The following is a 23703-nucleotide window of genomic DNA, read 5'->3' as shown; positions in this document are numbered from 1 at the left end:
GTAGTAAAACCTATGCCATTTAGAACTCAGTTTTGAAATAATTCTTTTTCCTAAAATAGGTGACATTTTCTCAGTCCTGTATCATTCGTGATTACAAAATAAACATGTAAATATAAATCAACCACGAGGCGTCATTTAAATCGTTAACAACGAATTGATTCTTCACACACAAAAGACGGTGCAGAGCAGCTCTATAGCATAATCTGGGAAAAGCAGGATAAGAAGAGCATGCCGTGATCCAGCAAGTCAACCCCGGTGGGCAGAGCCCTTGCGTGTTTTTGTGGAACGTGAAAATACGTGAGTATTGCCAAATTGCTGTGTACGACTCCTGACTGCCTACAGCATCCCGCGCAACATGCGCTTCGGTGAAAACATGAACACAAGTCCTACTAAAGCCAAGCGCGATCTACAGATACTTGGGCCCTGTACTCGGTCGGCACTGGTGAGGCACCACCTGGAGTACTGTGTCCAGTTTTGGGCCCCTCACTACAGCAAAGACACTGGCGTTCTGGAGCGGGTCCAGAGAAGGGCAACAAAGCTGGTGAAGGGTCTAGAGCACAAGCCTTACGAGGAGCAGCTGAGGGAGCTGGGGTTGTTCAGCCTGGAGAAAAGGAGGCTGAGGGGAGACCTTCTCGCTCTTTACAACTACCTGAAGGGAGGGCGTAGCAAGGTGGAGGTCGGTCTCTTCTCCCAGGCAACAGGACCAGAGGAAATGGCCTCAAGTTGCACCAGGGGAGGTTTAGACTGGATATTATGAAAAATTTCTACACTGAAAGGGTTATCAAACACTGGAAGAGGCTGCCCAGGGAAGTGGTGGAATTGTCATCCTGGAGGTATTTAAAAGACGGGTTAGGTGTGGTGCTTAGGGACACGGTTTAGTGGTGGTTTTGTCAGTATTAGCTTGGACTAGATGATCTTAAAGGTCCCTTCCAACCTAGACAATTCTATGATTCTATATCTGGATCGCCCTCAGAGACAGGCACACGTTCCCAAAGACATCAAGGCAGAAACTGAATTCCAGAGCTCCCGATTTGCTAAAATGCAGCTACACTGTGAACTTGTTTTCTCTGCCAAAAAGCAGGGAGCTGCCTGTTATCACTGCTAAACTCCTTCCAGAATCTCATCAACTTAATTTGAAACTAAAACACGCACTTTCACGCTCCATGGCAGCATGTGGTCCAGACCCACTCTAAGCTGACCCAAGAATGGCTGGAAGAAAGCTTGACAGGCTTCTCTGTTAAGATTCTGGCTCCTTGCCTGACACCACTCCCTTTGCTTTTGCGTGTTCACTCTAAAAAATAAAGCATCATAATGCAGAGTTATCTTTAAGGGACTAAATTTAGGAAGCTCACCCAATCAATGGATAAAAATATGTATTATTCATGAGGCCATATTCTAGACTATACTGGGGGAGCTTAGGTTCTGTCACCTGCAGGGGAACATCTCCCACCCCCAAAACAAAACGTGCACTATACATTGTATTTATTCTGCTCCATGACCACGATTCTGTATCTTTACAGCTGAATATGGTCAAGAGAAGAAATAGCTTAGCAAAGCCACGCTGTCAAGACAGAAGGTACGTGCACACAGTACTCCAAGGTTGTTCTTTTCTGCTAGGGCTGCTGTAATAAATTCAACCCATTTGCACCAAAATATATATATATATATATATATATATATATATATATATATATATATATATATATATATATATAAAAAAAGAGTAGTATCACACAGTGAAAAAGAGAGGCATGGATTTTAATCCATTTATCATCTAACAAATGCATTCGTTTTATTTTGCTACTGAACACAACATTTCTGCTTTAACTCTACCTAAGGTCTTCAGCAGCCTCCTCCTTCTAAAGCCTGCAGATTTTCTAGATATTCGGTGACAGCCTCTATCTCTGCAAACTCCAGTAGTCTGTTGATCAGCTTATCCAGTGCTTCTTTCCCGCTTAGAATTTCCTATGGAAAAAAAAAAATAACAACAGACAAAAGCATGACTGACTGCATACATCAGTATTATTCTGCAACGCTGACGACTCAAACGAGGAGCTCCTGGAATGCACTTTGCCTGGAGTCTTATCTTAGCGCATCCACCTGCTGGTGTCCGCAGCTCCCTGTGTGACACCGACACAGTGAGATGTGCAGCCCCCAAGACTTCTGCTGCCTGCCTGTGAAAAGCACGGTGCCTCTGGCAGCAACAAGAGGAGCGATCAGTGCCCTCCTGCCATGCTTTCATGGAACGCAAGGGTTTACATGAAAATCTCCCAGCAAGAACAATCCAGGACTGAAGAACCTAATTCAAATACTGTTGTTCGTGCCAAGAACTAGTTCGCTTTCCAAGCAAAGCTTAACTAGTTTTTCTTAGGCAGTTGACCGTTTCCGTTTCACTCAAGAAAAGTAACAAGTTCCCAACACTGAAAAGCTTGACTAACAAAAGTTATTTTTATATAGTGATGGAAATTCTTCCCATTCTCCTCCACCGTTGTATTTGTGTAGCTATTCCCCACTCCACGAAATATGAAATATTCCACATGCCCTGTGTTCTCTGTAGTTACCCAGGACAGCTGTGGGTACAGTTCAAAAAGTGTTGCTTCTTATGCAACAGCACTTACAGTAAACTGGATACCTAAGCCAAAATATTGAAGGGTCACCCTAAATTTTGTCCTCAAATTAAAAACATTTTCATAAATTTAATACAGAAAAATGCATTACTAGGTACTTTTTTCCCTGTAAAAGAACCCAATAAATAAGATTCAAGCCTTAAATAAAGATTTACTCAGAAATAAGACATCAGGCAATCTTAAAAAGAAAGCATTTGGTTTCAGGCTTTTTTAACTGTGGCTTGTGAGGCAAACATAGAGAAAAGTTTTTCTCTTTCTTCACTCCGTTGTTAGAAGGAGGAGGAAAGATTGGCTTAAGGCAAAAATAAAAAAAGTCCTTTGCATCAGGTTTTTCTTTTGGATGTACTAAGCTTCAAGAACCTCAAATGTCACTTGCCCAGTTTGGCCAAGGGACTCTCAGAGTTCACTGAGGACTACATGCGGGATCATTTTTCACTTATATAGTAGGAGAAAAATAGGCAGAGAAGTAGAACAGCGAGTTATATCCTGTGCCAGTCACCTTTAGCACTACCCTACAACAAGGCAGGAAAGGAAGTTTAAATTTTCTAAATCTACGATGTTCTGTCAGAGCACAACTAGAACTTTGATTTCCTCATATATATTAAATCATTTTCACAAGGTTTAACTTTTCTTCATATGGTATACATAAGCGTCGTAAGTTTTAAAACTCTCATAAGAAACCATTACCTTGATATTGCGTGCATCATACGAGATCCTGTGGTCAGTGACTCTGTCCTGGGTGAAGTTATAAGTACGAATTCTCTCTGACTGGGCTCTTGTTCCCAACTGTAGTGAAACAGCAAAAAACAAATTCTACTACATTTTGGTTAAAAAAAAAAATAAAAAAATCAACTACTACTCTAAAACAGAATAAACTTTAATAGATCAGCCTGTTTCACCTACAAACCTAGTGGTCACTGACAGCTTTTGTAAAATATCATGGCATTACTAAACTGTATTGTTTGATATTTTGCATCATAGACCAAGATTTTACATCCTCCAGTATACTTTTATTCCAGCTCTGCAGCTGGAAGAACTACATAACTCTCAAAAGCCATGCAAGGCAAGAGATATGTCTATACATGTCCTTAGTTCAAAAATTTAAGTGTGTTTTTCTTTTTTGGAGGGTTGTAGCTCCCACAAAAGCTAAGGAGAGTAGGCACCAGTAACAACAGAAGCAGCACAGTCAACGTTGTGGCAAAGCAGTTCCACTAACGTTTGGCTGCCAGAAATTAGCACTGAAGAGGATTAAATTGAGACTACGAAGAGTAGTCCTCTAGTGGTAAAGTGCAAGACTGCAAGCAATTCTAAAAGTTTTAAAGCAGAAATCCAAATGTAGCGTTGTTGTGGGGTTAAACGCTTTATTAAAGTGGAGAATTAAATGCTAAAAATTGCTTAGACAAACAGGTGTCTACTTCAATGGGCTTTTTTGAAAATTTCACCTGTACTCACATGTATATTGCAAAACAGGGAATTTATCGAATATATTCTGAAAGAAAAGGTAATTTACTTTTGCCTGGGTTTCTGTAGTATTCATATAAATGTACTACATCTAAGTACTTTATGCAGCTTTGAAGATTCTCAAGATAATAACAAAAGACAAACGGCTCACTGCTTACAATGGCTGAGTTAATAATCTGCAGGAACAATACATTTAAATGCAACCTGAAATTAGTGATTAAATAGCTAAGAAGGAAATTCTGGAGTACTGAATAATTCTGTAATTCTGAAGTATTTTTATTCCTGTTGATCACTGTTGAAGTTTGCACCACAGATGGGAAAATACTCGAAGAATGGGAAAAGAGAAAGAAAAGCACACTTTGCAGCATAACTTGAGGTAACTCCCTCAGGGAAGTTGCTTCTTCCATAATATGTTACCTAAACCCATAGCAAATAAACTGTTACCCAACTGCGAAGTGGCAGGATTGTTTATATTCTTGTTTCTTTCAAAAGCTCTGTATGATCTTATCGAATACTTTGTTTTAGAAACAGGTTAAAATACAACTCTGAGAACTTCTGATCCTAGTTTTCATGGAGAGTAACTCTTTAACTGCTGCTCTAACTGTGTAACTCTGGCCTTAGTCGGGGGGATTCAATACATGATGATGAGTGCTGCCTTTTGGATAACTCCAGCTACAGTCTTTTGACTCTTTTCTTTCCAGCTACAGGTGATGTTTCTTTTTCATTGTCTGCAAAGTCTACCCTAGCATTGAACTGGGATAAGTAAAAAACGGATTTACCATTTCAAAGCAGACTTATCATCTTGATATACTGGACTCCCCTCTGCAAGCACACCTGGTCAGACACACACACTCATTTGCTCTGTCACTGTCACTCAAAAAGACCAGAAATAAATCTACCACAGAGCACCCTCTCCAAATTTCAGCAATCACGTGTTCTCACCTGCAGTTTTCTGGCACTCTGCTCTTGACTTAGTTGTTTTTCAATGACCTGCTGGTACAGCTTAGCTCTCAGTGTCCGCAGAGCTATTTCCTTGTTCAAAAGCTGTGATCGCTCCTGCTGGCACTCAACCGCTAGTCCTTTACAGAGGGATTCAAGAGAGCTCAGATCAAAAGCCCATTATAGCAAAGAACAAACAAGCTAAATTAATTCTAACACATTAGGCAAATGAAGCCTTCTAGAGTGCTGGTTTGTAGGGCCTTTCAGCCGTAGGATAAAAAGTCATTTTAACACACTGGCCAGAAACATCAGTATGTTTTTAAATTCTTCTCAGCTGCATCAGCGGCTTTGTTCAGTGCTACAGAAAAGTCAGGGATATTTTAAAATTTCATGAAGCAAATGAGTTTCTGACATTCCCTCCAGAAAATGGATTCACTCCAATTAGCTATCACATGTTAAAAATGTAATTTGCACGGTCTACAGAAGCATGTTTAAAACAGTGTCACACAAGTTTTTAAAGTCTTAGCCTAGACAAGCTCTTAGAGACCAGAAAACTCAATATTCTAGCAGAGCAAGGTGTCTAAACAATACTGGAGAGTCTTGAACTTAATTATGAATAATGAAATAAAGTAAAATAAAGGTCTTTAAAAAAAATAGTATTTATTTTTACTTCTCATTTGATTTCTGAAATAAAAAGGCATATAGGAAACAGCTGTTTTCAGGTCACTACCGGAATTTCAGAGAGTCATAGAATGGTTCGGGTTGGAAGGGACCTTATAGATCACCTAGTTCCAACTCCCCTGCCATGGGCAGGGACACCTCTGACTACACCAGTCGGCTCAAAGCCCCATCCAGCCTGGCCTTGAACACTTCCAGGGATGGGGCATCCACAGCCTCCCTGGGCAATATGGACAGACAGCAGAATTTCAATACAAAAAAATCCTGAGAAAGACAGAGTGGTCCAGTATATAAACTACCTTCCCATTCACATACATTTTCCTTCCTATTCAACATATGATAGCATTATCTAGTACTGAGTGAAAACCTTCAACTCTTCTTTTTTCTCAGCCACGTAACTACACAGGTTGCAGCCAGGCAAAGTGCACCCTGGATTGCCAATGGCCATTATTTCTGAAGGTACAGAGCACACAGCACGAATTATTTACATCTTCCATCCCATCCCTGTCACCCTCCATTTGTTCTTTCATCCTTCGAAGACAGTCTATTCATTAAATACTCCCTCTGAAGATAAAACTGGCATAATAGCAACATGCTGACCATTGCGCAACTGGTCCATGACCCCTTTCTCACACGTTGCCTTGCTGTAAGAGGGGCAGAACAAGAAGGTGCTACTTCATCGTTTTGCTATAAGGTCCAACCTTGCAAACTCACTCTAAGAGCCAACTTGCAGGATGACAAGTTTTCTCTTCAGGATGCAGATTTAGGCTCATTAGAATTTCGAAATACAGACAGACTTACCTGTGGGAAGGTGTACAATTCTCACAGCGCTATCGGTTTTATTAACATGTTGCCCTCCTGCTCCTTTGGCCCTGAATGTATCTATACGCAAGTCTTTGGGATCCACTTTAACATCAACCTAGAATCAAAGAAAATTACTACTTTCTACTTATTCTAAAAATATTTTGAATGTCTTTTCAACGTTGAAAAAAAAAAATCACTCCTCAAAAACCTGCTCTTTTACAACTGTTCCTAAGTAACAGCTATAATTATTATACTTTAAAAAAATGCAATGTCAAATATCTCCGCAAAGCGAGTGATGCTTTAAATATCTAACTTATTTTTTCAAACTCTTTCTCCAGGTGCTTCACAAAACAATGTATGTGTGTGTGTGTGTGTGTGTGTGAAACAAAACAAAATCAACAACTTTGTGTAAAACCACTAGCTTTGGCAGGGAGACTAAGAAATAAGCAAATAACAAAAAACTATTTCTAAGGATCTTGTGCAAGGATCTCGTCCATGAGTCAAGCCAGAATTATTCTTGCAAGACTGCTTAAAAACATATAACTGAGGAAAAACTGGGTGTATCCTGATCCAACATTGGAAACATGAGTCCATGATGACCTGGAACATAGTTTGAGCTCAGTGGATAGGAAAGGAACATTCAGATCTGATCAATGTTGCAAGGAAAGCATTACAAGGAAGCAGGAGAATGTGCAGGGAAAGCCTACAGGATCTGGTTTTGTTTATTTTGTGTGTAAATTGCTGGTTTAAGTGAGAACTGCCGGTATCACCGGGATCTCACAAAGACTAGCCAACACACTCACTCACTCAAATTCAAAGTCCTTGGTTTAACAGAGAAGGACACCAATAATTTGAATGAAACAAAAACAAACCAAAAAAAAAGACCTGCAGAATCACATTACTATGCAACACTGAATATTTTCTTGGATATATTCCCCGTCTTACTACATGATGTAATTTAAAATTGGCTTACTCATAGCAGTCAGCTTCGTGAGTGTTGGGACTGGAATACTCATTGAAGCAATTATTGATTTACATGTCATTTCAGGCAATAGCAAATCTCTGCAAAGCTGCTTCTGATGATCCATTTGAACACATAAGGTACAAAGCCAAGGACTATTGCCTTTCAGAGTCAGAGAACTTGTGGTTCACTTGCTGAAACTTGCACAAAGCACTTGGGTATCAATAAAATCTCAAAACAGTAACAGTAACATCATTTTAAACACCTATTCCAATGCCTAAATGAGTGAGCGGGGATACACCACCTCGTCACCCTGATTAACAGTTATTTTACCTCCTCTGGTTGAGGGAGGACAATAACTGACATTGTCCCAGTGTGAATACGCTGCATTCTTGATGACAGGCCTGTCTCAGGGATTCGCTGGACTCGATGAGTCCCTCCTTCATATTTCAGATGCCTGTAGACATCATCTCCTGAAATATGAGCAGCGGCGTGATGCAACCCACCTAGAGAGACAAATAATGTGTGACAAATATAGCACAGAAACACAGCTTTTAATTTCATTGTCTTGGTGGAATGTCTGAAGAAGTACTGTACCTATCTCAGCCGGCGTATAATTCACAATGTCAAAGGTCCAGCTTTTATAGTCTGCATAGTTCTGGTACATCTCAAACATTTCTTTAGTGAACTGTTGGCAGATGTCTCCTAAAAATATAAAGGCACTACAACATAAAAAGCAATTCACAAAATGGCAGCCACTGGTTTTTAGATTTAGCCGCAACTCTAACCACAATCATTAGACAGATTGACACTCTTCTTCAGAAAGTATTACTTTATACCATTAAAGTACAAAAAAAGGCATTAAGAATAACCCATAAGAGGTTTAATAAAGTTGGATGGAGGTTTTAAGCAACCTTTACTGTAGGAACTTTGCTGACCTCCAGTTGTTCTGCCAGCTGTCACTTCCAATATGACATGACTTCTATCATATTTTTCCTTTGGCACTAGAAGCTGGAAAAGCTGAAAAGGAAAAAAAAACCCAAAACAACACAGAATGTCATTATCTCCTTCATGACTCTGTATCTCCTCTTAATCAAATTTACGGCTGGCCTTCACAATTGCCACAGCTTGACCACACACAACCACTGATTTCTTTTGGCAAACTGGTAAGGAGGACTGAAAACTAGTCCTACTAGTTGCAACTAGTTGCAATAGCCATTACAACTCAGTGCAGTCGGAGTGGAAATGGGATATGCTGGTGCATCCACAATAAAGCTAGCTGAAAATTTGATCCCGCAAAGTCAGGTACCAGGTCATCCACTCCAGCCCCAACTACCTATGAACACAAAGTTATTAGCTATAACCCAGCCAATCTTTACATTAATCTTATTTTTCAGAAAGTCCCATTTCATATTATCTCAATCTGAACATAGAAATGAGACCAAATATTGAGCTCTCCACTGAATCGTTTCAGCTTCTCTGCTTATAATTAATTTCCCCACCCATGGAGTGCTGTCCGCTGAAGAGAAAATGAAAGACTGCAAGTTCCAATCAGAAATCTTTCAAGAATGCATGCCCTGCTGCCACAAACAGTTACTAGGATGTCATGTCAGGTCTCAATAGCACAGACTTGCCACTTTTTTAATTCCCTTCAGCATCTGCAGACAGACAAGCAAGCAATGAAAAATGACTAAAATAATAAGCTTCTAAGACACAGTCGTCAGCAAGAAGCTTACTAGTAATTAATGTTGCCGCTTCTTCTCAGGGAGAATAGAGAGGCTGGACTTCTATTTCATTAAATGCAAGTGTCAGAAGCTATTGGTAAGATCACAAAGGAATGTTTTTCTGACAACTTTATTTACAAAGCCATATAATTTTACCTCAGGCTCACCTTTCTGCACAACATGTTGATTTTTTTATCCAGGGTTTCCTTCTCTTCTAAGGCAAGCTCTAGAAGTTGTTTCTCATCTCTGCTGTCTAGCTCTAAATTCAACAGGAACAGATGTTAGCCCATGTCACCTAGCTTAGAGCAAACTGAAATACAGCTGATCAAAGGCATGCACTGCAGCACATAAAAGCTTGCAGTTGCATTTTGCCAGTATGAAATATCAAAGAAGAGCAGCCCAAACCAGGATGCATACTGCTAACTAAATGATCAGATTTTTCACGCATGCTGAAGGAGTAGCGGATATCTTACCTCTCAATCTCTACCTTAGGGCTCAAAGTCTGCATTAAATAGATGCCAGTCCCACGGGACAGTTACTCAATCTCAGTTATAGTGATGGTTATGTTACACAGATTGACAGTCCAGGGGTAAACCCAGAAACTGATTTAACAAAATATGCCAAAAAACATGCCTGCAGACAAGAAGTGCCTCAGTTTCCCGTATTACAATTTTTTCATGAAGCAAAATTTTTTGTTTCTAGGCTTGCCCAGATACACCCATATATTCCACAATTCTTAGGCAACTCATTAAGGTGAGCACTACAAATAATGGTATGATGATAATAATGAGGTTTCTAACCTTCTGCCTCCTGCTACTCAAGAGATCACCGAGACGTGGGAGTTATGGATGCAAGTCATCAGGATGTGGGAGACCTCACTTTGACTCTTTGCTTTGCTTAAGGAGATTCCCTTCCCCTCTCTTCAGCACATGAGACTACAATCTGGACTACCGTGTCCAGTTTTGAGCTCCCCAGTACAAGAAAGGCATAGAAATACTGGAGTGAGTCTAGTTGAGAATCACCAAGATGACCAAGGGCTGATGGAGCAAAGGATGTATGAGAAGAGGCTGAGAAAATTGTGTTTGTTCCCCCTTAAGAAAATCAGAGGGAGGAAAGGTTTTATTGTTGTGTACAACTACCTAAGAGAAAGACGAAAACATGGAGACAGACTCTGTATGTCATGATAAAAGGAGACATAAACTGGAATATGGGAAGTTCTGATTAGATATTGGGATAACTATTTTCACCCTCAGGATGGTCAGACATCTGAACAGGGGCTCAGAGATGTTGTAGGGTCCCTGTCCTTGGATATATTCCAAACTCAACTGGACAAGGCCCTGGACAACCTGCTCTAACTGGTCCTGCTTTAAGTAGGACATCAGACCAAATGACCTTCGGAGGTCCCCTTCAAACTGAATTATTTGATGATTCTGTGATTAGCCTGCCCCTTTCCACATTTTAAAGCTTACTACCAGACAAGGAAACATTCTCAGGTAAAGCTAGGAGAAGCTCCAACCCTCTTCTGCTATGGAGGCTCCAGTTTACAATAGTTAAAGAAAACCTGCCACTACCAAAATAGGGACTATCCTCTCCTTTTTATCTTTCTTCCCACCAGCTGAGGAGTGGCTCTGTCACTCAGCTCACCAGAACGTAAGCCAATTCAACTCACCAAAAGAAAAAAAGCAGGTCTGGTTAAATAAATGCATGTATTTTACCATGCCAAGCTGAACTAGATTTAATTTACAACCGAACAATCACCAGCACAAATGAACAGCTGGGAGTGCAAGCAAAGGAAGAAAGAAACAAAGAGAAGGAGAAAGCCCTATGCCTTCTGGCCAGCTTGGAAACCATAGGTTTGCCTCAGATGCAGCATAAAACCAGTCACTTAGCAGCTGAATGCATCTCCTCGCCTGGCATTACCAGTTGCCTGAGCTCTGGATTCTGCGGCAGAAATCAGGTATCTCAAAGGCAGGCGCAAGGATCGTGGGCTACACATCTCTCGGCATCTGGAGCCTGGTTCCCATTCACAGCAGCTAACACACAGACACACAGACATTTACTGGTGGCCCCATCAGAGAGTTTTAAGAACTAAATGGGCTGGGATGTTGAACCAGCTTTGTACACTGGGCAAGGACAGCAGCAGCTCTTCCATATCACAGTTCTGCATTTATGCCCTGGGTCTTTTTTCCTTAAATAAAAGATGTCAGATCAACACTTGAAACTAGCATCCCCTGTACATAAGGCAAGAACTGTATAAATTTCCCGACCAGTATGTCATGACTCCAACTCAAAGCTCGTACTGAATCAAACGCTTCTAGCTGGTCCAAAAAGCATCATTATTGATTAGTTACATAAACAGTATCAAATTAACTACTGTCAGCAGAGATGAAAGAATGGTCTGGTGGTGACCAACGAGCTTGAGGTTCAAAGGATTGGCATCCTATTCCTACCTCCCTGCAAACTTGACCTTTAAGAATTCACTTAATCTACCCTGTGATTCACATCACCAGTGGCAAACCAGGAAATAAAATTTTTCTCCTTCACTGAGTGTTGCAAATATAAAATCCTAAAGCAATTGTGAGGAACTACAGAGAAGAGGATAAGTTAGGGAGCTAAACGGAATGCAAAGAGCAGTCAAACGAAGGGAACACCTGTGTTTTAAATTGGCCACACGATAAACAGTACAGATAGAATAATTTGGCTCCATTTAATTAAATTCTTGGCTGTAATTTTCCTTCATTCTTTTCATTTCCCTTCTTTCAACTAGAACTCACTCCATTCATCCACATCATAATTTATGGAATTAGAAAAATTCTTCATTATGTTTACTTGATCCAAAAATAGCCTTCTTAAGTTGAAGTATGAATTTTCCAGTGTTTTCTTAATACTTTCTAATTCTTCCAAGAACATTTCTTTTTCAGTTTTAAATTTTTGTCCCTTCTCACCTTCACTCTTTTTCCTCTTTCTCCAATGCAGGGAACTTGAGAGGGGTGGGGATTAAAACATTTTCAATAACCACTGTTTTTTTCAAAAGCACAAACATTATTTATTTCTAAAACTAAAGAACACAAATGTTTTCTACCTTTCTAAACATTTTACCAGCTTTATTTCAACATGGCATTTATTGTTTTATCAATAACCCTTCATTCTCTCTGAAAAACACCATGAACTTTCATACTTCTCCATTTACACTGCTGACTACGCTTTTCTCCTGTCCTTTGTTTTTCCCTTGCTTCAGTTCTTTAATGTAAACCCCATTCTCTCCAGGCCAGCATTCCCCTCTCTTGGCTTAATACCTCCTCTCATGGTTTAATACCATGTAGCAGAATGGATGACATTTTTTCTTTCCTACTTTGTGCACCTCCTCACACTTTTAACAATGTTTTTTTGTCAAAATGTTGCACCGTTACTGGTGGTGTAAACTCTTCTACTCCCTGCGTACTTTCTTATTCCTGAACGGTATAAAAAACAGCGACAATTTTTAATTCTTTTTTACCCCAACTTCTATTGTAGCAGAGTATTGAAAAATTGAAAAGCAACAGCTTCTTAGGCAACCATCATTTTTTATTCCTCGAAGGACTATTCAAACATTTTCAAAGAAATATTAGCTTTTGCCATTTAAATTGGAATCTGACAATGCATGTCATAATGAAAATTCATGTAATTTACTCAATAAGTATCAATGACCTGGCTAGATGGAATCCCGTTTTAAATAACACATGTGAAGTCTGCATTTATCAGATGTATTAGGCTCACTAAATTTTCCTCCTTCAGCTCACACTGCTCTTGGTTCTTAAAACAAACATTTTCAAACTATTTCTGCTAGACGGATAGCCCTGAAATTCCAGACGATCCCTACTCTCCCAAGCTGACTATACGAAGACCTCAAACTGAAGTGAGGTGAGATGAAAAATGAAAGGATTTGGTCGGATGCACAAAGCCCTAGCAGCATGCAGGCTCTCAGGAGCAGGCAGGACCAGAGTGTTCCAGGGCTGGCTTAACTAACTTAAAAGCTTTCTTTAAAGCCTGGGCAACGAAGTTTATCGCAAGCAAAGCTACTGTTTTGAAACAAGTAAGTAGACGTCTGCTCCTTACCTCTGCACATAGCTTCTAACTCCTGACCTTCCCTTTCAGCCTCTTTGATTTCTTGAAATGCAGCTGCAATGGGGGACAGATCGGCACATCTTTTCCGCAGGGTTCTTTGCTCAAAGTCATTTATTGAGTCAGCATTTAACAGATGACTAATCTGCTGGTATTCTTTGCTTAGAGTCTCCAGATACTTCTGCACAGCCTCATGCTTCCACAACGCTCGAGAATCCTGATGTTTTTTCCTATGCCGACTGTTAAAAGACAGAGTGAATCTAGACGTGTCCAACAAAGATTTTGGCCTCCAAAATCCACACTTGTGCAGTCCCACCACATAAGTTATCTTCTTTGCAAGAGGAGGGAGAAGACAGCTGTGAAGTTGACCATGACAGTAGCAACTGGCAAGCAGGCTCTTAAAAAGACAGACGCTATGGAAAGGCTTCATTTTTTTTACTTTTCCACCACCTGAAATTAAAAGTAGACAGTACATGGACCACTGTTATTCTCTAGTAAAAGAGCGTGTTCTATTAAAAAAAAACCACAACCGAACAAGAACTGCATCAGGCCAAATCCTATTCTTGATTACACCAACACAAATGCAACTGTCATGGACAAAACCAGCATAAAAGTCCTGGTTTAAAACAGGAACACTTATCAGCACCATTACACTGACTGAGGGCTGGAAAAGGTCTCTTCCCCTCCTCCTCAGTTTATTTATGCTGTGAAAAAGCTACTGTAGATGTGGCTTTTCAGACAACAGCTTTATTTTTCCATATGTCTCATTGGAAAAATCCAACTATTTCATGCCTTACCAGTGAAAAAAAAATATTGCTCAGAGAAGAGGTGCAGAATTATACATAGAGAATGTATGAAATGTGCAGAACTAATGTGCAAAGTTATACCCACTACCATAACAAGATATAACTTTGGCAGGAGGACATTAGGAACATCGAACTGACCTTGCAGCAGATTAGTCAATAGGACTACAACACACTTGCAATAAATTACTCATGCATATATGTACTATGTAAGACATAAGCACAGCACTTTATGTCCCATGTACTCCTTGCCATGATATATTTACATATAAGTGTTATAAATATTTTCTGTCCAAAAAAGTAAGTACTCTGAAATGCAACCCCTGTATTTTTCTGAGACACTTGGCCTACAGCTTTGCAGGACAAAGGCTCCCTTTAGCATCACTGTTGCTCTAGGAAAGATCTTTTCCCTCTTCATTTTATAACACCAACATTGCAAACTACACTATGAATTCTTACTATGTTCTAAAAATGTATATTGGAGTGCAAGGGTCTACCAAGAGGACTAAAGTGAAATCATTCTTATTCTAGGACTACTCACACAGAAAAGGTCTGACAAATAAAGAAGCACTCCTTAATATCTCTGCCAGTGCCACAATCCCATCTGTCTACTGATTTTTACAAAAGTGGATTCCAAGAAAATGAGAGTATGAAACTTTTGCAGCAGGATCTCCTTGAAACATACACTTCAGTTTTCTGACACAATTATTTTTTACTCATCAGTGACAAGACCTTCTGTGCATCTTCAGGCATTTTATTAACAAATTACTATGACATTCTGACTACTCAACTCACCCATTATCCTCCCCTATTTACTTTCATCCATTTGTCCACAATGACTAATAAGCAATATGCAGTAAAACCAGAAGTACTGCATCTTGCTAGCCAGGATGCCTGTTTTACTGCCTACAGAAGGAGGGAGGCACCTTTATTGTACTTCTGCACCTTCCACAGATTCCCAGCCAGCAGGTGGTACTGAACCCTCAGTGGCATCTTCAGGACTGCTGTAATTTACAGAAAGCCAACGATACCCCTCATGGCTTCTTCTAGTGACTAAAGCTGGCTGTAGCAGAGGGATCATGTTCCCTTCACCAGCAACACAGCAAAAGGCACAAATCAGGCTCATCATTTACAATCCTGGGCTTAGTTGCTCACAGGCACGTGTAGACTCAATTCCAAAAGACCTAATTCTGCTGATGGTACTGGAATTGCTCCAGGCCTGCATGGCCCACCACAGAATCATAGAGTGGTTTGAGTTGGAAGAAACCCTAAAGATCATCTAGATCCAACCCCCCTGCCATGGGCAGGGACACCTCCCACTAGACCAGGCTGCTCAAAGTCCCATCCAGCCTGGCCTTGAACACTTCCAGGGATGGGGGTTTGGTCAAGTGCTAACCATCATTAACTCATTTTTAAAATATTAATTTTACATCTTGTTTAATTAATTAATAAATTCAATATATTTACTATTAATATTTATTATAAATTAATTTATAATATAAAATATTAATTATAAAAATGTAAAATCTTTATAGAAAATATTAATTATATTAATCTTTTTTTACTGGCATAGTTAAGAAGCAATGTACTCAAATAATAACAGATTTGTACTATAGTACACCAGATTTTAGTAACTTCTTTATGTGACAAAATTACCCTGTGCACATTCACAAATCAAAACCAGTAAGCAAAAGTGACAACTGTAATTGTCTTATTACAATATAACTTAGTTATGTTACTTACATAACAAAAAAAAAATTTCCAGACAAGAAAGCGTTATTAATGCTGTGACCACTTTTACGAGGTTTTAAAAATCATTTCTAAGACACCATTAACCTCATGCAAATTAATTCAGGCATGTAAGAATATGTAGGTACACGGAAGGAGCATGTATTTCAAAGCATGCTGTAAGAGGAACAGCTCAAGGCCGTGCTGCCGAGGCCACTTTTCATACACCTCTGCCTCTCACCCAGAGCAAACCCCCCAAAAGCTGTGCACCAAGTCCCCCGGCAGCCCTCCCCCATTCCAGGGGTTACGGGTGGACGCGGAAGGCAGCAGCAGGCAGGAGCAGGCAGAGGTCATGCAGCAGCAGCGGAGAGCGGCTGTGTGGGACACGGGGGGATCCACTCCCCATCACCCACCGAGGAGCTTTGGCACTCACCGTCTGCACGCATTGGCGCCAGATGGATCCTACCTCGAAATAGGAGGCCATGGCAGACAGGAAGTAAAGCGGAAAAACTCCCAGTCCCAGCATGCCTGCTAAAAAACACGACTCCCGGCATGCTTCAGCTTCGGCTCAGGCCTGCGTGACCAGCTGGCCAGCCCTCCACAGCACAGCCAGCCTGCAGGGGCACGGGGTACCCTTACCAAAGGTCTACCCGCATCGCTCCAGCAACGTCGTCAGTAAAGGTGGGCTTTGCTTGGCTTTGTGAAATGCAAGCCCCCAAATTAAAAATGGGGAATGCGACCGTAAAAACAGCTCTTAATTTTCTGTATCTTCCTCACAGTAACACACTCTGACTTCAGCAATGCATTGGGAGAAAGGGCAAGAGTAACAACACCTGGGAATATTTCACTTCTGTTTCCAACTTCTAAGCTGTTCTATTACATACACTCTTCCATGTATTTTCCCAAAACGTGGGCTGAAAATACACATCATTTCAAATCTGGTTATTCAAAGGCTAATTCCAGAGAAGTTTGCATAAAACAACATTAAGTTCCACTTTATGTCAAAGCTCCCTACTGAATTATATTTAAAATGAATTATTACTATGCTACTAAAGACAAACATCAGTTATAAAATGTTAATAAACATATAACCATTCAGATTATCATTCCACTAATGGGCTGCAGCTTCCTAATAAGGTATGTTTTAAAACATACTATGCATATGCACATTTTAATAGATAATATTAAACAGATTATACAACTACCTCCCTAATTATATTTGCATTTTAAAAAGACTTAAGTAACATTGGCTTTTTATGCCTATAATCACCTAAAAATACACTTTACTTACTCTTTGCTATATATGCTACAGGAGGGAAATGTATTCAAACATTTAAGATGAAAAATTCTGCTGCTTGAGACTGTTTTATGTTTCCCATAGGTGCACACTTGAATTGAAAAGCCATTCTTTCTTCTGAAGTTTGCTTTATTCCAGTAACTTTCCCCACCTCATTTATATTTAAGCAAATTCAGCTCCGCTGTAAATGCTTGAAAACCCACTGTGCACTGAGTTTCTTTCTTCCCAGCTACTGTCAATCAACAGGATTTTAAAAAGGTAAAAATTTGGTGTTTGGCACATATCGCATCTATGGGGTTTGCTGAGGTAAATACTCCAAAAGACCGAAAATGAGACTGATAGGGAGGATTTGGATCAAACCTCACTGGCACCTAAATGACAACTAATGGCATGTCTAGATCTGAGCACAGATTCTGGCTCTGCTCCATCCCCCAGGACAAAAGGTAAGGCAGACAAATTAAAAGGCTCTTCCAGAGAAAAGGACCCACCCCAGAGCAGATCCAATCTACAAAGGGGCCACAGCAAACAGCACCCTGAAAGCTCCAAGGCACTTCCCCAGGCCTGAGCCTGCTGGGCTGCGCTGTGCAACGCCACCGTCCAGACACCGTCCCCACCACCCCTCACTCTTCTGCCGCTGCAACTTAGACCTCAGTCAAAGGAAATAATAAAATTATCCTTGCATTGGGACTCTAAGTATGCAATCTGATACTTAAAAATCTTGGGAAGGTAATCTATGGGAGGACAACCGAGAAGCTAGTAAGAACATGAAAGCAAACCACAAACTAAAAAATTGATTTTAGGAGAAGAGGGTAGGCAAAGGAAAATCAAATAAACTTCTACTCTAGCCAGTAATAGTTCTTGCATTAAAGCCTCTGATTAAATATGATTGTGATTCTCAGCCATCCCTACCAGGCAGCAGCCCGGGCAGGGACCACATGGCCAAGACAGGAGCTGGACCCCATACTGTCAGCAGGGTTCCCAGATACACCATCAAGCACAGGACCTAACCCATGTATCTCATATTCAAAGCATATAAGATAACACCCTTTCCCCATATTTACCATATGCTTTTAGAATGCAATATGGGAACTGAGTATGAAGGATGGGAAATCCCGTTGCCATCTGTCCTTCCACCTCCTTCATGGTTTGCTTTGATGCCTTAAAACCTGCGTGGCTGAAGCAGCTGCCTACGGAGCTGGTGAGGACCAGAGGTTTGGGGATGGAGGCTGCTTGGGGCAGGGTGCCACTGCCTTCCTCAGCCACCATGGCAGCCCACAGAGACATCGGGTGGAGAAGGGAAGAGTGACAGAAGTACAGCAAGGCTTCAGGGCTTCAGGACCGATTGCTTTAGAAACTGGAGGTAAAGAAATGGCTCATGAGACAAAGCAGGCTCCAGGCCTTACAATGTGCTTGTCCCTGCCCACACAGAGGCCCTTTTTCGCTCAGGGGGCCCTAACCGGGTTTAGCGATCTGCAAGCACCGTGCCACAAACTTCTACGGATACCAAGTGATTTTGACAGGTCATGGAGCAACGTGAGAGACCTGGCAAAATGACACAGTTGTTATAATGTACATATCACTTTAATATTGCTCCCCCCTTTCAACCCAAATAGCTTGTCAACTGACTTCTGAATTCTTTCTGTTTGAAGGAAAAACTGGTGACAAAACCATACGCGTCTCGAATACAGTCCTGTTTATTAACAAAGCCTGTAGAAAGAGCTTTGTTTTGCCCAGCACAGTGGGATTAAACGACAAGAAGTTTTCTTGACTGCGATCCCAAACCTCACTTTTAACTAGAGCTCTGCCTCCCCCAAAAGCTCCCTTCTTTGTTTATTCTCTCCCAGCTAGCCTACAAACATTTCTTTTATTGCCTCCTTGCTTTCCTTTTCTTGCTGCTTTTAACACAGATTTTTAATACAGACACATGTCTAAATGCAAATCGAAGCCCTGCCTCTTATTTGCAATTTGTTTATTTTCAGACAGCATCCCTTCCCGTATTTGGACTAGCAGGAAACAGAGATCTTTAGCTGTCAAGAATAGCCTTACTGCTTCAGACCAAAGGTCCACCTAGCACGATATTTGCCTGACCATCTCAGAGATGCATCTGTTTTATCACTCAAGCCAGCCGGCGGCATAACATGCCTTTTGCTAAGACAGAAAACTAGAGCTCATAAAGTCTAGGCTTCAACTAGTTATAAACAGTGCCGAATACATGCTGTGGTACAACCAGGCTCTGAAAACAACGCAGCAGGGCAAAGCCGAGTTGGCCATCCTTGTCAACAGTACTCCTGCTTTGAAAAAAATCAGATACCGAATACAGCAGTACTCCACCATGTAGCAGAAAGAACAGTGAATTGGGTACAGCATGTGGAAAATACCCATACTGCTGTCAGTGACCCAGTGACCCATGATTAGAAGCATGCCGGAACAAGAGAGTGAGAAATAAACACAATAAAGATAGCCCTTCTACAAAGAAACTTATTACTGACCATACATCTAAACAGATTAACAAAACAATACCGAAAAGAACCACCATCTACAAAAAGTGGCCATAAACTGATGCTCAGCTACGAGGAACCGGGAAAGCATACACTGTGCTGCTTTAACATTCTCCTCACCCTTGCTATTTTCATCTCAGGAGGCTTCCAAAGCCTACCACAGTATTATTTTTTTTTCTAATTATTAGTCCCCAAGTTCGGCCATCATCCAGGTTACTCTCTTCCGAGAAAATGTCCACTCTCTTGTTCCCTCTTTTCGCCTGAAAGGAAAGCAGCTATCATGTCCATCAGCTTCAGCACTGGCCAAGTCAAAGACATGCTGCTTGGGATGCTGTCACAGTCACACAGTCACCTACTTTATGTGTAACCAAATAAAATATGTTAAGTACACAGCTTTTCTAATTAGCTCTTGTTATAGACTAGTTTCCACACACTTGCTTTACTGTGGGTATCTATCATGTTCATCATCTGGGACAGTAGGTGGATAACCACATTATTACAAAATTAATATCCTTTTAAAACATACCAAAATATAATTAATATTTTTAAAGGGTAATTACATAAACAGAGATTCTAATTGAAGCTGCCTAATTTTTTTTTCCCCTGTAAGATGGTCCTTTTTAATTGGTTGTAACCTTGACAGTTTAACTAGTTTTCCTTCTAAGCAAATGCCCCAGGCCATGTGGGTTTGGTGTTTATGGTTGGTTATTTTTTGGTTTTTTTTTTTTAATTTTTGCAAAGATTCATTTAAGAACGATTTCTGGGAATAACGAGAAGAAAAAATTATTTCCAAAAGACCTTAAACCTCCTTTGGCGAAGGAGCCAAGCCACAAATAAACACTTACTGTTCTAAGCGGGCACGACAGCGCTGCGAAGCTTTACATAACCAGCTGCTGAAAAATGCATTAAACGCAATAGATGACATCCCCGCTTGCTCGAAGTCTGACTGCTAAGTTTGCTGTTCTTTCCTTAAATTACCAGCCTGGGCACAGCGAGCCAGCAGCCGCTCAAAGCTCTACAGTTTTGTACAGACTTTGCTCTCCTCCAGCAATCCCTCCCAAGGCTTTCAGGCAGCCTGGCTCTCCGAAATAACCAGTTTAAAGCGAGCTGGTGGGATGGCGGCCACCACAACTGGGTTACCAGGGGTAGAGGAGCAGGGCGGCCACCACACAGAAGGACACTTTCTGCCCACCCAGCCGCGGCCGGAGGAGGCCAAACCGCTGCAAAAACCCCCTTCGCCTTAGAAACCGCCGCAAGCCGGGCGAGCGGGAGTCGGGATTTGGGACAAACCTCAGCGGGTGGGAGCCCCCTTGCTTCCCTCGGGGCGTTGCCGAGGGCTCCCCGCCTCAGGGCCGCCGGCTGGGCCCGCGGCAGGTAACTCCCCTCAGGGCCGACCAACAGCGAAACCTCCCCTCACGCCGGGGGATAAGAGGCCGAGGCACCGCGGAAGACCCCCTCGCGCCCTGGCGGATCCCCCCCCTTCACGTCCCGGCTCGACACGGAGCAGGGTGTATGTGTGAGGGGGGGGAAGCAGCGGGTGGCCGCCTGGCGGCGGTGCGCCTGCGCGGAGGGGACCCCGTCTGCCATTTTGCAGCGTCAGGCGGGCCGGCGAGGCCTCCCCCGGCAGCTGCGCAGAGGGGCCGCGCTCCCGCGCCGCGTCTGAGGGGAGCCGGCGGGGAGGGCGGTGCAGGCCAATGAGTTAAAGAGTCGCCGCCGCCGTTCGGGCAGGAGTCGCGCCGCCGAGTCCGGGGTTCTTCTTCCCCCTCCCCTTCCCCTCACTCGTACCGACAGCCGCTGGGCCACCCCCGACACCCCCCCCTCCCCCCACCCCCCCTTCCTCCTGTCGTGCCTGCCCTGGGGCCGCCCGCACCATGCCGTCTGTGCCGCTGCCGCCCAAGGAGAGCAACCTCTTCAAGCGGATCCTGGTGAGCTACCAGCCGCGCTCCTCTCTCTCTATCTTCTCTCTTCCCCCGGCGCTTCTCCCTCCTCTTTCCGCTCGCACACTGGCCTTGCTCGGTGCCCTCCGACCCGCGGCGCGCCTCACTTCGCCCGCTGCCGGAGTTGGCTCTGGCCGAGCGAAAGAGGATGCGGCGGCCGCGCTCGCCCGGTGAGGGAGCCGCCGGCGCCTCCTCGTCCCGGTTCGTCCCCGTTTCCTTCCTTTGTCTGGGGCCCGCCGAGCAGGCCGGGCGAGCCCCTCTCACTCCTGTTGGCGGGGGGGGAGGCCGGGAGGGGCCGGTGTCGCCCCCGGCCGGGCGAGGGCGGGAAGGAGGGAGGGAACCAGCTGCCGCTTTCCCCGGGGCCGCGGTTCTCCTTCCTCCCCGCCCGCGGCGGTAACTCCGGGGCGAGCTCCGGGCCGCCGCCGCTCCGTCTTCCCCGTCCCTGCTGGCAGAGGCGGGCCCGAACCCGCGCCTTGAGGGGGCTTGCGGACGGCTGGGGACGGCGGCTTTGGGGCGTGGGGGGAGCTGTCACCCCCCCCACACCCCGGGGATCCGGCTCAGGGCTCGGCGTGGCACTCAGCCGCAGCGGCCTCCCGCCCCCGGGAGGATGGGAGAAGACCTCGAAGCAGGCTGGAAGCGTAGCAGGGATTTGGTGTTGCTAAGTTGGTTTCCATAGGTGCCTCACTTCCCATAAGAACATAATTTATTAGTACAGGGACTCGATTAAAGCTCGTTTGCTGAGCCATCCGAAGTGTAGCTGAAGAAGTCTGGCAGATTAAAGTGTCCTGACCCTGTAGACTTGTCTCAACTTCTATGTGGGGGGCTACTTTGACTAAATTATTATCTTGGGCTGCTTCAGCTCTTTGATACTTAATGGTGCAAAGGACATTTGGTGTTTGTGAGGTAACTTTAAAGGAAGAGCTCGCTTTAGCTGTAAGTTTCTACTCAATCACTGTATATTTCATAGTGCTAACTCGTTATGGAAAGAAACGCACTGAGGTGCATCCCAGCCTCCCAAGGGGGGAAAAAAAAAACTACAACCGACAACAAAACACCAGATCCCCCCTTTCCTGAGCTTTTCAGTGCGTTACTAATGGAATTCTGGCTTCAATAAAGTTGAGGCGTTTTGTGCCAGTTTGCTAGTCAGCAGGCAGAGGAGGTCTATGCAGCACAGTGGTAATCTGTTGGCAGGCACAAATTTCTTCACTTATATGGGAATTTGTTACGCTAGTTTCAGTAACTCTGTGGTTGAGAGGTGGGCACTCTGTCTTCAGGAAACTGAGCTCAAAACAAGCAGTGTGTGTAAGCCTGTATACTCTGTACGTAGCTGGTGCATTTCGGCAGGTGCTTCAGAACTGTTTTCTTTTACCTGCTTTGGGTAGTATGCAGATTTTAAGACTTAATGGTTCTTAATGGTGATTTGTTGCTTACTGCATGCTTATGGTATGCATCTTAGTAAGTCATTCTAGCACTCCTCTTTCTCTCTGCTAAAAATAAGTGACTAATATTAGAACAGTTAAGTGATTATTGTTACTAGTAGCAAACAAGTTCACAGTAGCAGTCACTTCTGAAGTTTTTTCAACTGAAATATAGAAGCGCTTTTCTGGAGATCTTATTTTAGACAAGCTTTATTTTTTCTGTATTAAGCACTGGACAAAACATAAGTGCTTAGGCAAGGAAAAGAGATGCATAGAACTTCATTGAAGCTGATACGGAAATTTACTTGCTTCCTAAAACCTTCAGAAGGTTTAACTGGTGCTGTTTAGCACCAGGGAATTTTTTACAATTCCCAAAGTTTTAATTACAAACTTCTTTACTTGTTAGGTGGTTACTTCATGTATTGATACTTCTTGAAATTTAATTTCTTATTACTTATTCTAGCTTTGCCTGTTCATGACTCTCTCCGGAATACTACTGTCTAAATAGTACAAATTGAACCCTTTGGTTGATTGACATATTTCAGAGTATTTTAGTGTAGTAATACAGCTTGTAGTGCTAAAGGCTCTTCTCTAATTGAAGCAGCTTTTGCCTACTCTGGCGCTGTCAGCATACTCGAAATTATTAGGGATGCTATAGGCATTTTAAAAATTGTAGGGAGAGAGGGGAATTATGTAGGATGCTGTATAGTAAGACCTTATAAGCATG

General features: G+C 42.6%; 2 protein-coding genes across 12 annotated transcripts in view; one reads left to right on the top strand and one right to left on the bottom strand.

Moving 5' to 3' along the window:
* Window positions 1–1737: 1737 nt before the first annotated feature.
* MTRF1 (mitochondrial translation release factor 1) lies at window positions 1738–22012 on the bottom strand. Of its 6 annotated transcripts, none has more exons than XM_054190405.1 (10): window positions 21471–22012; window positions 13290–13745; window positions 9362–9453; window positions 8385–8490; window positions 8068–8175; window positions 7804–7976; window positions 6507–6624; window positions 5031–5167; window positions 3315–3413; window positions 1738–1965 (listed from the first exon to the last, which is right to left on the bottom strand). In XM_054190405.1, the coding sequence occupies exons 2-10, from the start codon at window positions 13723–13725 to the stop codon at window positions 1843–1845; spliced, it is 1392 nt and encodes a 463-aa protein (XP_054046380.1). In that variant the 5' UTR covers window positions 13726–13745; window positions 21471–22012; the 3' UTR covers window positions 1738–1842. The 6 variants fall into 6 exon arrangements, with proteins under 6 accessions (XP_054046380.1, XP_054046360.1, XP_054046369.1 ...); XM_054190385.1 differs by having other exon boundaries at window positions 21492–22012; XM_054190394.1 differs by lacking the exon at window positions 21471–22012 and adding an exon at window positions 20912–21397.
* The window catches only part of NAA16 (N-alpha-acetyltransferase 16, NatA auxiliary subunit), a 71276-nt gene continuing 69021 nt past the window's right edge, over window positions 21449–23703 (top strand). For all 6 annotated transcript variants that reach the window (XR_008464724.1, XR_008464729.1, XM_054190336.1 and 3 more), the window contains exon 1: window positions 21449–21546. Coding sequence is in view for 4 of the 6 variants with exons in the window: in XM_054190336.1 (XP_054046311.1) it covers window positions 21493–21546 (54 nt within the window). In the remaining 2 variants the exon portion in view is untranslated. The remainder of the gene's footprint in view (window positions 21547–23703) is intronic.

Source organism: Rissa tridactyla, chromosome 1 (assembly GCF_028500815.1).
Source record: "Rissa tridactyla isolate bRisTri1 chromosome 1, bRisTri1.patW.cur.20221130, whole genome shotgun sequence".
Lineage (NCBI taxonomy): Eukaryota > Metazoa > Chordata > Aves > Charadriiformes > Laridae > Rissa > Rissa tridactyla.
This window is presented reverse-complemented; position numbering and strand designations above follow the sequence as displayed.

Excerpts from the sequence above, each read along its gene's own strand:
- MTRF1 (XM_054190367.1), bottom strand. The coding sequence starts at position 16,380 with ATGCCGGGAGTCGTGTTTTTTAGCAGGCATGCTGGGACTGGGAGTTTT. Across the intron at positions 9,454-13,289 it reads GTTAGAAGCTATGTGCAGAG|AGCTAGACAGCAGAGATGAG; the intron begins GTAAGGAGCAGA and ends TGTTGAATTTAG. Across the intron at positions 6,625-7,803 it reads TCCTCCCTCAACCAGAGGAG|GTTGATGTTAAAGTGGATCC; the intron begins GTAAAATAACTG and ends CTTTGATTCTAG.